We start from the raw sequence: 15,013 nt of genomic DNA, 5'->3' as shown, positions 1-15,013 counted from the left end.
ATACAGAATTCAGGATGGTCAAGGTACAGGCTGGGTCAAACACGGATAATCAGATTCAAACAGGCAAAATAGCACAAGGCTTCAGAACAGAGCACCAGAAACAAGTTCTATCACGGGCAGTTTGCTGGGAGTGGAAGTGGCCTATTTATACCCTGTTTGGACGCCAAGGTTTTCGCGCCAAAATCGACGCACACGCGTCAGGATCGACGCGCGCGCGTCCGCGTCAAAATAAAGGAAACGAGACGCGGGCGCGCGCGTCCTAAGGAGGCAAGATGGTGGAACCACGAGGCGGGCGTCCCCGCGGCCGGCGTGGCGGGCGTCCCCGCGGCCGACTTACAGCACCCCCAATCCCAGGTAAAACATCCTGGTTTTCAGAGCCACTTTACATAAAACCTATGGTGGTGGCAAAATTCGGACCACTTTGCAGGCTGTAATTTTACAAACTTTGGAAGAAAAACAAGATGTAACAAATGCAATACTGATTATACAGGTAAAGGAACCATTATACAGACTGCTTGGGACCTGGAGTTTTCTGGATAAGGGATCTTTAAGTAATTTGGAACACTGTACCTTAGGTCTCTTAAAAAACATTTAAACATTAAAAAAACTCAGTAGGGTTGTTTTTCCACCAACATGCATTTGGGCAACTTAGTTGGGATCAACTAGAAGGTTCTGATTTATTATTACAGATGAATGGAAATAATTTTAAAATGTTGATTTATTTGCTTATAATGGACTGACTATATGAGAGATGGCCATTCCATAATTGGGAGCTTTCTGTATAAGGGGTTTCCAGATTAGGGACCCCAAACCAGTACTAAGACTTTAGGTGAGTTGTTCATTTAGGAATGAGGCAATTTTTCTTTTATGTTTTAAACTCATAGTAACAATTTCAAAAAAATTGCTAGGTAGAAGAGATCCTTTTTCTTCTATTATGATCAGTAAAGCCTATATGATGATCTGTGGCTTTTTCGTATTTGCAAAACCAGCCTTTTTATAAAAAACGACCACAGTATATCTGATGCGCCTCATTAAACATATGAAAAAATATGACATTGTAAGTACTCCATGGATAGATAAAATCAGTGTAACCCTATTATAATAATAGCAATGATGTATAATTTGTGGCTGCAAAGTAGTTGCAGATCTCATGAAACGCATTTCATTGGCTTAATATTATAATTGCAAATCTGATAATTTTTTAACATTATTTTTTACACAATAGAAAACGTTGTATAGTATCTTCACTGCATCTCTTTCAAGTATTGAATAAATGCAGCTTCATTCAACTCGTATGTTTTAATATGCATGAGTAGAAGTGGATGCATCTTTTAGCTGATACACTTGGTCTAAGAAGGGAAGGGGAACTCTTAATCTGGTTAATTTGTACAACCTTTTCATTAACTTTAATTTTATTCAATGTGTTTTCAGCAAAAGAAAACTATGCAAAGGGATCCAATAGCTTAGGGCTTGTACATGGTGTGCATGAATTAAATATCAGTTTCTTTCTTTCTTGTCTTCCCTGCCCATTTTTTTTCAGGAAACTGCAGTAAAAAAGTACAACCCAGGTGCTGGGTCATTTAATGTGATTAGGTTTCCTTTGTTGCTGCACAAATTCAATTTGTCCATTTGGGGAACTAAATTAACTGAAAATGTATTGCCATTTCCATTAAGAACGCTAATCAGAAAGAAGCAGGGCCCTCTGATTGGACTGTTGAAAGCCAGCTTCCATTCTGACCCCTACACCACAGCAAGATGTTTGAATTTAAATTGACTGGGCCACTTCACTGACAACTGATAGAACATAAGGGCTTCTTGTATTTGTAAACTAAATATATAGGCAAACCTAAGCTTAGAAAGCCATTAGCCGGGATGAGGGCACAACAGGCCAGAGTGAGAGAGAGTCGAAGATGCAAAGGCAACATAGAATGAGCGAAGAACCGTTTTTTTTTTTGCGCTTCTACTTGGATTAATAAGAGAATATGAATAAGAGATTTTAGCAACATACACATCCATTATGTGCACTTTCAAGGGATTAGTGTGGGTTTCAAAGACATGTATTAGCTTTTCAGATGTCATAGAATTGCTCATGCATATTCAAGTAAGGCGACCAAATGCTGCTTTTTTTTGACCTATAATATATCTTGACAACTGTTTTATCAATTTGCCAAACAACGGTCAAGAGGAGAAGCAAACCGGACTACTTTTGTTTTCAAAGTATCAGCTCTTTTTTTTGTTTTTCCAGTTGTCCTATTGAGTATTAATACCCATCTTTAGTCACAGACATTCTAAATAATACAGTATATGCAATAACGTTTGTGTATTTCTTTAAATCTGCAGATAATGCATATAAATAAAAAAAGGAATCTTTTTTTGTATTGTGGAATATGTGTAAAAATAATAAGGAACCTATTCCCTTTGTGTAAGTGATTTTACTTGCTACTGAGAATGTAAAATAAGAATGTTGTTTTCCCTTCTATTCTGTTTTTTGTCGCTCATATTCTTCTAAATCTGAAATCTTCCTTATTTTAAGTTGATATTGCTTCCTGAGGCACTGTTTTTCTTTTTCCTATTGCATTTTAACTTCACTGGTTGTGGGGTTTTTTTAAGCCCTTTTTTAATTTTTCCCCCTTATCACCTAGTGCCCCAGTATTCTTTATGTCTTTCCTTTTTAGCTTTAACCTGTTTTGTCTTCCACATCAAAATTCAGAGAAAGGTGGAGATGTACTAAATACATCTTGGAGAGGACCATTGCTAAAGCAGATTCCAGGACTTAAACTTTGGCAGTTTGCTCTAGTATACTTTTATTTTTTATTCTGTCATTTTACAAGCCTATTGTCAGTGATGCTAGCAATCAGAGAGGAGTTTAACCCTTTAGATGACATCAGTGTCAGCACTGTAGATTTGGCCACCAAGAAACCAGGGGGCAAATTCACTAAGATTCGTAGTTGCGCCAGTGTCTGCTTCGCTGCACTTCGCCAGGCATATTTTCGCCAGCGCTACGCAAATTCACTAAAATCCGAAGTTGCGCTCAGGGGAAGCGTAAGGTTGCGAAGTTGCACTAGTGTTAATTCGCCAAGCAAAGTGAAGTTACGCTAGCGATGCTTAATTTGCATACAGCGCCAAATTGAAGTTACAATGGAGGTATATGTAGCATCACTACACAAGCCTGGGAAACCTTCAAAAATACAAATAATTTTTTTATTGTGCCCACTGTATAGTTAAGGTGCCATGAGTTAGGAAATGTAGGGGGGAAGGAGGGCAGCCCCAAAATTTTTTTCGATCTTTTTCAGCCTATCACTCATAAAAACAGAAAAAACTTTTTTTGAAGCAATCCCTATCTACTCTATTGCACTTCGCCTGGTCTGAGGTGGCGAAGGAAGTCTGGCGTAAAAGGTAGCGTTCAGAAAAATGCGCGCGTCAGTGAATTTGCGTAGTTACGTCCGTTGCGCAAATTCGCCAGTCATAAGGGTGCGAAGTAACACTAGCGAATTTACACCAGCATCCGTTAGTGAATCGGCGAATTAACGAAAATGCTAGCGTTAGGCACTTCGTCCTTTAGTGAATTTGCCCCCAGTAGTGCTGGTGTAAACCGATAGTGACATCATTAGAAGTAGGTGTGGTCATGGAAACATGTTTCTAAAACATGTATAAGGAAGTAAAACTCGCACTGAGACCCACAGACCCATCAACCTACATCTATACCCACACCTGAAAGTTTTACCCACAACCCGCAGGTTACCCTTTTTTTGCTGGTAACCTGCGGGTACCCAACCCACTGCAGGACTCTAGTGCAACTACAACAAAAAAACAACCTCTTTGTGCTTTTGCAATGAAACACATTTTTATAACCTAAGGTCTCTCGCAACACACACATATTACCATAGAAATGAATTACATTGTATTTAGGAAATGGCAGACATTCATAGTTACATCATTTTTTTGTTTTGAAAAAATAAAAAGATCCAATGGGAAAAAATGTAAGTCATTTTTAAGTTGAATTTTGGAAATATTTTAAAAACCACTAGTTAAGAAAAGCTTTTCAATGTACAAAATTTCTGTAAAACCATTTTTACCCAATTTGAATAATTCAGGATTACTACTTTAAGATAGTTGGCCATTTCAGGATCACCTCACTATTAGGGTCCTTGTGTCTTATAAACTGTACTCTGTGTGTGTAGCCATAAAAAGCATAAAGAACTATCAATATTTGTTCATGGAAAAGCACTAAATTTAGTTTAGACAGTTTAGTACTTTACTTTTTAAAATATATTGAGGCATATTTATTAATGTTGAATTTTGCTGTATTTTAGACAATTATTTTAATACTCTACAACATCTGTAATTGAAACCAAGGAAATGTCTTCAGGTTTGGGTTTGATCTACATCACCTCCTCTGTGCATTTGCCATATACATTATTTCTTTAATGTGAAATCAAGAGAATTTCCCCTTTTTTATGGGGGAAATCACTGCCTATTTTTCACAGAGACTTACGCCAGGTGAACGTTTGCATTTACATTGGTCAAGTTGGCAGACAAAGTATTTTGAAGTATCCCAAAATCACTTATTTTTATACCCTGTGAATTTGTAATAATGTATTAATTAACTCAAAAGTTTACTGGCTTATAGTTTTGTCCTTATAGCCAAGAACAAATAGAAGATATTGGTTAATAATATAAACTATACACTGCAGTGCAATAGTTTTCCCAAAATTCCATGGTAGTTCAAGCCACACACATCAAAACATGCTCAATTGTGCACATAAATCGTATGGGATAGGTTGGCATATTTGTGTGTTTTGGAATTTGAGTCTAAAATATCCTTATGTCTGGTCTACCAAAAGTCCATTTTAGCAAATAATTACATTTTGTACATGATTTCTTTCTTTTCTGTAAAAATAAAACATTACCTTGTACTTGATCCTTACAAAGGTTGCATAGATCTATATTATTGGCAACCCATGCTGATGTCTTTATTTAATTTTTTATTAATTATCAATGGTGTTTATATGGATGTAGCATACTGTGTTACCCTGCTTAAGGTTTCCCCTGCATCAGTAGGTGTAGATGTATAAAATATAAAAGTATCACCAGTAACCATACCGTAGGTAAAAATGCTTACCTGAGCTTCATGTCATTATACAGTATTATACAGTAATTGTGTGCATGGTGTCTTTCTTGTATAACATGCAGGTGAGTTGTTCTGTTCATTTTTTTCCTGTAATTCATAAAAGTTTTTGTTTTACAGAAGTAAGATCCTCATTCACAAATATTCTCAAGAAGGGATTCCTGGAAATTCGAATTACACCGGAGAGCTTTTGGAAAGGTTGTTATGCTGAGATATCCCAATACAAGCTGCACTTATATGTTAGTGATTGTAGCGCCAACCATAATGCCATTGATACATATCATCTCTCTCAAATTGAAAGCATCACTATCACTGGAAGCCATGAAACTAAACTTGTTAATGTTACAATGACAGATGACAGATATTTGCAGCTAAAGGCAGATTCTGCATGGGAGACAATAGACTGGGGTCAAAAGTTATGGGAAGCAATATGTGCCTTGAATCTTGTTCCTAACTACAGAAGTATTCATCAGGACATCTTGAAAAGACAAAATAACTTTCCAGATAGTATTAGGGATTGCGTGGAAAATAATGCCAACAAGCTCACTCCTAGTGCCATGAATGTCTCGAATGGAAATCAGAAAAGCATCATAAAGACTGGAACATTATATAGATTAACAATTCAGAGTAACTGGAAAGCTTTTACCTTTGTGCTTTCTAATTCCCATTTTGCAGCATATCAGCCTAGTTGCCTAGATGAAGATCCATTGCTCAGCTACAATATAGGTGCATGTATAGCTGTTCAGATGGATAAGCTTGATGGATATGATTCTTGTTTTCAAGTCATTTTTCCACAAGATGTTCTTCGGCTTAGGACTGAGACACGGCAAAGGGCCCAGGAATGGATGGATGCCATAATATCTGCTGCTAATTCTGCAAGGAAATCTGATCAGAGCCTACTAGTGCCTCTCAGAAAAAAGTCCAAAGAAAATCTGTCAGCAAAAGAGTTTCAAAGAAGCAAGCGCCAGTCAGTGACCACTAGCTTTCTTAGTCTCTTGACATCACTAGCTTTGGAGAGAGGCCTCACTGCTCAGAGCTTCAATTGTGCAGGTACTGTATGTAGTTGAAGTTATTACTTATAAGGTAAATCACAATTCTTAAAGTGTAATACCCCTTTAAATATATGTTTTTTTCATTCATTTACACATAAGCATGTATTATTGGGAATACAATATTCCCCTTATTGTAAATTAATAAACTGATTTTTTTGTGTGAAAAGGGTTGGGGCCTCTTTCGGCAGTAATCTAGACAAGTGCCGGGGATGGTCTATGTAGAAAAAAAAAGCTTGAAAAAAAATTCCCCAGCTCGCCACCAGAACTTTCATCTAAACCTGCTGGTGGAGCCAATTCATCACCTAAAAGGAACTGTTTAGTGCTATATTACAATAGCCTATGATATTATGCTTGGGTGATTTCTTGGATAGAATGTATATAAAGTATAATGTTGTAGGCTATTGTGATACTAAAATCTAGAATTAATATAGATATTGGTATATATAGTGTGTGAGTGTATTGAGGGGTTGGTGGGGAGTATGTATGGGCACTGAATTTCATTTGGAGGGTTTGAACTTTTGGTGGTCTTTTTGCAACCCACTATGCGACTATTTAAAAAAAAATACTGAAGAGAAAAGATTTCTAATATAATAGCAGAACACTACTTCCTCATTTTAATCTCTCAACTTGTTACCAGTTAGTAATCAATCAGTGATTTGAAATATGGGACATAACAGTTTATTTCTGAATCTGACCTGTGTGCTAAGGATCAAACTAACTGAACTGTTATATCCCATGTGTCCCACCCCCCTAAAGTTGCTTACCAACTAAGAGAGAAGTGAGATCCGAAGAAGGGAGTACTGTTCTAGCAATTATGTTAGACATCCAGTCACTCCAGCGTTTATAGATAACATTTTTGGCTTATTATATTAACAATATTTTTATTTTACACAGCCTATCTACTTTACACAGTTTTATTTTTCACTGAACTGTTCCTTTAAAGGCAATCATGTGACACACGTTCACACTCCCGAGGAAGAAAAAAACACCAGAAAAGAAATGGAAATTTCAGAGTAGTCGACTTCAATGGTTTTCAGTTCGTGGGTATAAATAGGAATTTTGAGCAAGATTTCCAGTGTGCCATTTCTCTAAAAAGACCATAGAAGCACCCTGTTCCAATGTATTGTGTATCTGAAAAAGATATACCCTTCTAAGGATTTTAGCATGTTTTTTTTCACTATTGGTTATTTTCACTGTATACTCCACCTAGTGGTAATGTCTACTAATAAATATTAAGATGTATACATTATTGTTAGGTTTAAAAAGATTTAAAAGCACTTAATGAAAGTCTTTTAAAGGAGAAGAATCAGTGGGAAATAAGAGTATTCTTTGAAAAAGTATAAAACTTACATCTTTTGCATACGATAATAATTAGATGTAGGTCACAGGTCCACATACACTACTGAATGTGGCTGGATTCCTGTTGCTGGACTGGTTTAAAGAAACAGACCACTTTCGCTGTGCAGGGGTGCTAGTGACCCCCTGTCTAAAGGAAGAACAGAAAAAAATAATGGTTTATATTAAAAAATAATGATGATTTAAGAAATGTTTTTACTGCCACAGGCTGTTCAAATTCAGACTGTCTACTATAGGTTAACAACCTCTTTCAGGAACTTAATGAAAGAGTATATTTCCTAGAATGCTCTACAAGACGAGATGAGGAGAGTCACAGGAGAGTAGGCCATATGTCAGGTACTGTGATTAATGAGGGACCACCTGGGAATAGGGGAGTGGCAGGAGGGGATCGCTCTGCCTAGAAATTAAGTGTGGAGAGTTCTATGTGCAGTGGATTTTGAGTCCTGAGGAGAAACCCTGTACTGAAGAAAATCCAGCATGCTATGTCAAACAGAACCTACCGTAATTAAGCCCCTAGAGTTATGGTAAAATTGATGACATCAGTGTGACATTATATACGTGAGACTCTGTATACTGCAACTTGCCCACAAATCCTATTTAATATACACTATACCTGTCAGCTCTGTGTCAGGGTTGAAACAAGTTATCCTTATCCGTTTTGTAAGTTGTATCATTTAACGGAAGCAAATTGAACACATTTTGATTATGATACAAACAATTACAGTCAGAATTTGGCCCAATTTTCTGCATAGGCCTCATGCTTATCAATAAAACAGATTGCTTGATTAGTCTGGATTTATAGCATGTGTATTATATCCTTTTTAAATGAATAACCATTCTAATTTAATCCATCATAAATAAAGCAAAGAAAGTAGAACAATAATGTTTGTGTAAGTTTGATCTCAGTTTTACCCAAAGGGCATTTCTAGCATAAGATTAGGGTGCATCTCTGCATGGGTGGCAAACATAGTTACATAGTTAATTTGGGTTGGTAAAAGTCCCTCAAGTTCAACCCTTCCAAATGAATCCCTGTGCATCACACAAATAAACAGATCTGTTGGTATGCTCACATACATAAACTGTACATACTATTTCCTACACTAATTAACTGTGGATCTTAAGATCACTATAGCTTTGCATATTATCATACCTCCCAACTGTCCCGTTTTTCACAGGACTGTCCTGATTTTGACAGCTCAACCCGCAGTTCCGTATTTATCACAACTTCGCCCCTGAAGACATTCCACAGTCACACTGCCCTCAATGTAAAGTACCACCTATGCTGCTTCAAATGAAAGCTCTGTTCCTCTAGTCTAAAAGGGAGGCCTCTCCTTTTTGTGGCAGAAGTAGAGGTACGTGTGAGTAGGGGAGGTAGAATTGTGGTGGGTTGCTGAATAGACAGGGGAAGTGCTTGGCTCGCTCTGATTTTTACTTTGTCACTGAGCATAGGCTGCGGTAGATGGTTTTGCTTAGCTGGATCTAAGAAAAACTAGGAGCTGTACGATTTCTTGAACTTTTTTCACCAGGGCCTCTGCATTGTGGGATATGAATGTTTCCCTTGTCTGGTTGCTGTTTAATCCAAAGGTGTCAGTTATATTTAATAAAGTGCTCAGATTTACATTCCCACCCATTTGGTAAGGAAGAACAAATAAGAGTAGGGGGAGTGCAGGGTTTTCTACAAATTCTTCAGCCTTTTAGTGCAAATTCCAGTAATTATAGTCATTGTGCTTTGTCTGAATGGTACATAATACAACAGAAGCTAGTTCTAATTGAGACCTTACAGGAGGTACAAATCCCTCCTTTGTTTGGTTTGACAAATTAGTGCCAGAAAGCTGCAGGGTTCGAATGGGAATCAAAGCCAGGGACACAAAGATGGAACTTAAAGCTACAGTAATAACCCTTTCTTGTCCTGCCAAAAAGGGGGAAAAGTAAAGACCAACGTACGCTGAAGTTTTCTTTTTGTTCAACATTCCCTTGACATGTCAGCAGCTTCGGACTGCCTTATTTATTTAGTTAAAGTGATTAAATTGTAATAGCCTAAAACAGGCCATTGTCTTCCTTCCTAATCCCAGCTTCACAGACTCCAGCTGTCTACATTAATTGATTGACAATAACCTACTGATAAGGAAACTTGTTGGCAGGACCAAATTTTTCTTATTCACGTGAATTGGGCTGCGCTGTTTTTTAGTTTGGCATGATGATGGGAGAAAAGCTAACAAATTCAAACAACCTTGCCAAGAATGAAGATTTGTCTGAATAGAATTTGAGAGGTTTGGTTTTCTAGAAATTTTTAAAAATCAATTTGAAGTGTCTCAAGGTTTATTTTTTTTTACTGCAGAAATTTTTTACTTGTATACCCACCAACACACAGGGTTCCTTGTCTTCTTCATAGAGCATTTTAATATTCAGATAATTGCATACGTGTATGTACATATATATATGTGTGTGTGTGTGTGTGTGTGTACATAAATATGTGTATGGTGTTGAAGAGAAAGAGGGAAATAGTGAAATAAAAAGAAGTTTACACAATGTGTAAAGTTTACACCAGTAGGTTCTTCCAGCCATGACGTGGGCATCCATTCCGATTAGAAGAAACGATGTTCCAAAGGCTGCCAAGGCCATAAGGCCCAATGATATGTTTATACAGTTTATGGAGCTCTGAGGTGACCCAAATAGCCTCGCATTTAAAAGTAGGAGGCACTCTATTTACTAAGTTTTAATAGGTCATGTGACCATCACCAAACACCAGTTTTAATGATACATTTTAACCGGTATTGATAACTTTTAGATGTTAAAGTGTAAATATGGTGGTATTACTTAAATTATATAAACCAGTGTTTATTTAGCCATACTATAAAGTGTTATGTATATGAAAGTGATGCAAAACATGGCTAAACTGCACAAGCTATTTTCATGGAGTATCACATCAATATGGTGCAACATAATCTAACAAGACATGTTGACCTAATTTTGCTGTTACCCTGGCTACATGAAAAATGCTGCTTGAGAATGCAACAGCCTTCTTAGAGACCAGCTTTTGTTCCAAGAGTCGGGTCCCTGTGTGCAATGGCCTTGGGTATCTTGGACTATTGTCTGCAGTTTTATTTTATGTCACTATAGATCATTAATAGAATAGAGGTCAACCATGTATTTTTGCCAGCAGCACACCAAGTCAGTTGTAATTATGCAAAAAGGTGATGTATTTAGCCCAAAAACACATACCAACAAGCCCACCAATCTATATGGGACCAAATGCAAGAAAAAAAGGGTGCTGAGCTTTAATCTGCCATTCGTTTACTGACAGCACATCTGGGTAAAGGCCACCTACCAATCTGACCAATGACATTGTATTCTATAGCATTAGAGAACGAACCAGTGGTGCCATTTTTTTGCAATGTAGAGTGATTTTTAAAATCAGTTTAAAGATGTACCTTTACATTTACAAGGCAATTATAGTTACTAGATGCGTTATAAAGTTTTGCTATTTGCAAAATGTGCTGACTGAAATTTTCTCATGCTCAGGAGCTTAAATCTGAAGATCATAAGGTGAGCAGATGCTTTAATTATACAGCTGTCTTTCTAAAAGCGTGTAAAATGTTATTGCAGATTCAGCAGACAGGATGATTGCATCTGTCAAAATTTAAGACAACACCCTATGTAACTATACAAGGCAGGAAACATAACTACACTATAATTGAATCTAGCCTATTATTCAGAAAAATACCTAGTATACCTTCTGACACCCGTCAACACCCCATTAAAAAGGCTGTATTGAGGGGAGACCAACAGCCTATGAGTAAGTGCCCATTTAGGCACGAAACGCGTTTGGCTAATACATGTCCTAATAAAGATTTTTTAATTTGATAACTACTTGGACTACTGCTTTAATTAGTAGTGGGTCTCTTCCCATTTGAATTTTTCTTATACCTTCTGATACGCCACATATGCACTATATATATATATAATATATAAGAGACATAATAGTGGTCATGGTCATGTTAAGTTTTAATAACAGACAGTCTAACATGACATCTTACCATTCTTACCAATGTCTGCAAGACAATGCAGACATTGAAAAAAATTCTGAAAGTCCGAGCTCCTGCTTAAAAAAGTCTTCTGAAAGGGGAAATGACTATTGAAGGGTGTAAAAACTTAGTTCAATCTTCTAGTCAAGACTACAAAAGCAAAATTTAAAGGGAGATCTAAACCCAAAAAATAATTGATGTAAACGTATTCAGGGTGCTTCTCTGCACTTTTGCATTTTACATTTATTTTTTATTTTAAGAAGTTTCTGTGAGAATCATCAGTCTTAGGTTTAGGGTGAATCCAGAAAGTGCATAGACAACTAGAGGCCCATTTATCAAAGTCTGAATTTATCTCATTATTTTCTGAAAATTTTTGCGTGAAACCCAGTGCAGATCAAGATATCTTCAGGACTTCTCCCATTGACTTACAACCTCGAGATGCCAGATTTTCGAATTCTGACTTTTTCGATCCTCGGGGTATAATAAATACCGAATTTGTCGGGTATTTGGCATTTGAACTTATATATTATTATTATACTAATAAATAACCCCCCTAGTGTCACTGACAGTCTTGGCCTTCAAATAAAGTTGTGCTGAAACCTTCCCAGCAGTACTGTTTAACTGACTAAACCTGCGTATGTTTCAGATATAGTCCCTGGTCTATGGGGAACCTATTGCATCTTTGCGCTAGAAAATGTTAAAAAGTATATGTGGGACAATAATATTTTCACAAAGAAATAGTGAAAATCGGAAATTCACAACAGCGAATTTTCGCTGGAGATTCGCAAACTTATTACCCGGGAGCGAAACACGCAAATTTGCCGCAAATTCGTTCCAGGCGAATTTATTCGCCCATCGCTAATAATATTCACAAATTCAGGAAAAGTGTATTTCTGCTTGATTTTTAATATAGAAATAATATCCAGTTAAGAGTGCAAAACAGAGCAAGCAGCAATATATAACATTTATTTCTATGAGAGGATAAAAGTTGCTTTTATTCTTTGCTGGCAAATTACTATGGGTGGAGCACTTTGTATATTGATAATAGAAACAGATAACCAAGGAATGAAACACTGAAACACACCTGCACATCAAAGAACTGCTCTAATGGACGGCACACTTCACTTGAAAGCTAAAGCTGCATTGACGTGACACATAAGTCACTTTAGGCCACTAGCCTTCCTATGCCTGCCACATCTCTATGTTAGGTTACAAAGAACAGATACTTGCATTTAGCAGACATATGGCACAATTGTTCCTTTTGTCATTTCTCTCTGTTAAATTCAAAGCTGTGGAGGAAGAGGTGAGCTTTATTATATTTTTAGCAAAAGCCGTTCTTTAGAAACGACCAAAGCATTTTCTGTGTGTGCGTGTTTGCTGGATGCAGTTAGTTCAACCAGCAGCTTTGCTTCCTAAACTTTAAGGGGGTTATTTATTAAAGTCAGAATGGTAAAAACTCGAACAAATTCGATTTTTCTTTTTACTATAAAATGTTTCGAGATTTATTATACCCTGAGGCTGCAAAAAGTCCATATCTGAAAATACTCCATCTTCAACCTGTCAAGGTCCTGTAGAAGTCAATGGCTAAGGTCCTATTTGCAATTTGAAGATGTTATTGTCTGCGCTGGGTTTGGTACAACAATCCTAATATTTCGGGCTTTTCAACCAATTTCACAAACATTTGGACTTTTTGGGCATCACATTTTAAAAATTTGAATTTCTGGAAAAAATCTCGGTTTTTGTCAATCCATTTTTTTTCTCATGGTTTTTAAATGATAAATAAGGGTAAATCATGGTTTCTAGTTAAGACTGTTTTTTTTTATTAATTAGTCATAAAAATTCAGATTTTAGTAAATAACCCCATAAATGTTATTTAGTATGAAAAACCAAATAAATTGAACACCCTATATATATATATATATATATATATATATATATAAATATATATATTGTATAAAGAGACATTATAGTGGTCATGTTAAGTTTTAATAACAGACAGTCTAACATGACATCTTACCATTCTTACCAATGTCTGCAAGACATAGAAAAAAATTCTAAAAGTCCTGAGCTCCTGCTTAAAAAAGTCTTCTGAAAGGGGAAATGACTATTGAAGGGTGTACAAACTTAGTTCAGTCTTCTAGTCAAGACTACAAAAGCAAAGTATTAAAGGACTAGAATTAAACTAAAGGATTAAACTAAGTAACATTTATGGGGTTATTTACTATATATATATATATATATATATATATATATATATATATATATATATATATATATATATATATATATATATATATATATATATATATATATATATATATATATATATATATATATATATATATAGTTATTATGGTATCATTTTCTAAAATCCGAATATTAAATATATATATACATATATATATATATATATATATATATATATATATATATATATATATATATATATATATATATATATAAAATTTGTAGTATTTGAGCATTTGTATGCACAAATGCTGAAAACACAAAAACACATAAATCAAAGCACCACACTTGAAGTTTATACAATTTAATATTCTCAAGAATTAGGGGCCAATTTAAGAACAATCTTTAAGGAAACCCCATGCAAGTTTACTTATCACACAGGGGTTTGTGCTAAAAAAAACCTCTGTAATCTTTATTTTCCCTGCCTTTCAAACAAAAAAAAATGTTTTCACCTTAAAGCTGCCAAGAGGCACAAGCAATCTTAAACTGCCCCTTATTCTTTAAAAGGAAAAGAAAAACTGCTAACAAAAATCCTGTTTCCTATTGAAAACATTATGGAAGCATAGATATAAAATTATATTAAAAGGTCTATTCATTCCACACTTAAACCATGTTGCAGTTTTATTGTGTTTTATATAATATCAGTCAGTAGTAATTGACAGATATGTCGTCTTTTCATCATTAAGGAAGTGTATTATTTTAACCCAGGAGTATTGTATGGTATAGTTCAGCCAGTGATTGTTCATTTAAGTGAAGTGGCTTCCAGATGGTTCAGGGTGTATGTCAAATGAAAGATCTAGAAAATAATTAGAGATTTATCTATCCATTAATCTATTGTCTCTAACAAATTCAACAACAAAGCGAATGCCTTTAAACTGGGCATTTGTCCTGATTAGAAGTGGTAAAAACACTGCTAATAAAATGGGGTACAGGTATGGGATCTGTTATCCAGAATGCTCGGAACCTAGGGTTTTCTGAGTAATGGATCTTTCCATAATTTGGATCTTCATACCTTAAATCTACTAGAAATTCTTGTAAACATTAAGGGGCAAATTCATCAAGGGTCGAATTTCGAGGGGTTAAATCCCTCGAAATTCGACTGGGGAATAGAATTGAATAGAATCGAATAGGCAATTCGGGCGAATTTACGCGCTGGCGAATAGTCGAATTGGCGACTATTCGCCAGGCGAATAGGCGCTCGATCG

At 35.9% G+C, this 15,013-nt stretch overlaps 1 protein-coding gene across 2 annotated transcripts in view; it reads left to right on the top strand.

The window, feature by feature from the left end:
- Positions 1-15,013, top strand: part of plekhm3.S (pleckstrin homology domain containing M3 S homeolog) — a 77,576-nt gene that overhangs the window by 15,049 nt on the left and 47,514 nt on the right. For both annotated transcript variants that reach the window (XM_018239020.2, XM_018239019.2), the window contains exon 3: positions 5,249-6,178. In XM_018239020.2, coding sequence (XP_018094509.1) covers positions 5,249-6,178 — 930 coding nt within the window. The remainder of the gene's footprint in view (positions 1-5,248; positions 6,179-15,013) is intronic.

Source organism: Xenopus laevis, chromosome 9_10S (assembly GCF_017654675.1).
Source record: "Xenopus laevis strain J_2021 chromosome 9_10S, Xenopus_laevis_v10.1, whole genome shotgun sequence".
NCBI classification, from domain to species: Eukaryota; Metazoa; Chordata; class Amphibia; order Anura; family Pipidae; genus Xenopus; species Xenopus laevis.
The sequence above is the reverse complement of the archived record's forward strand: the minus strand, read 5'-3'. Positions and strand labels throughout refer to the sequence as shown.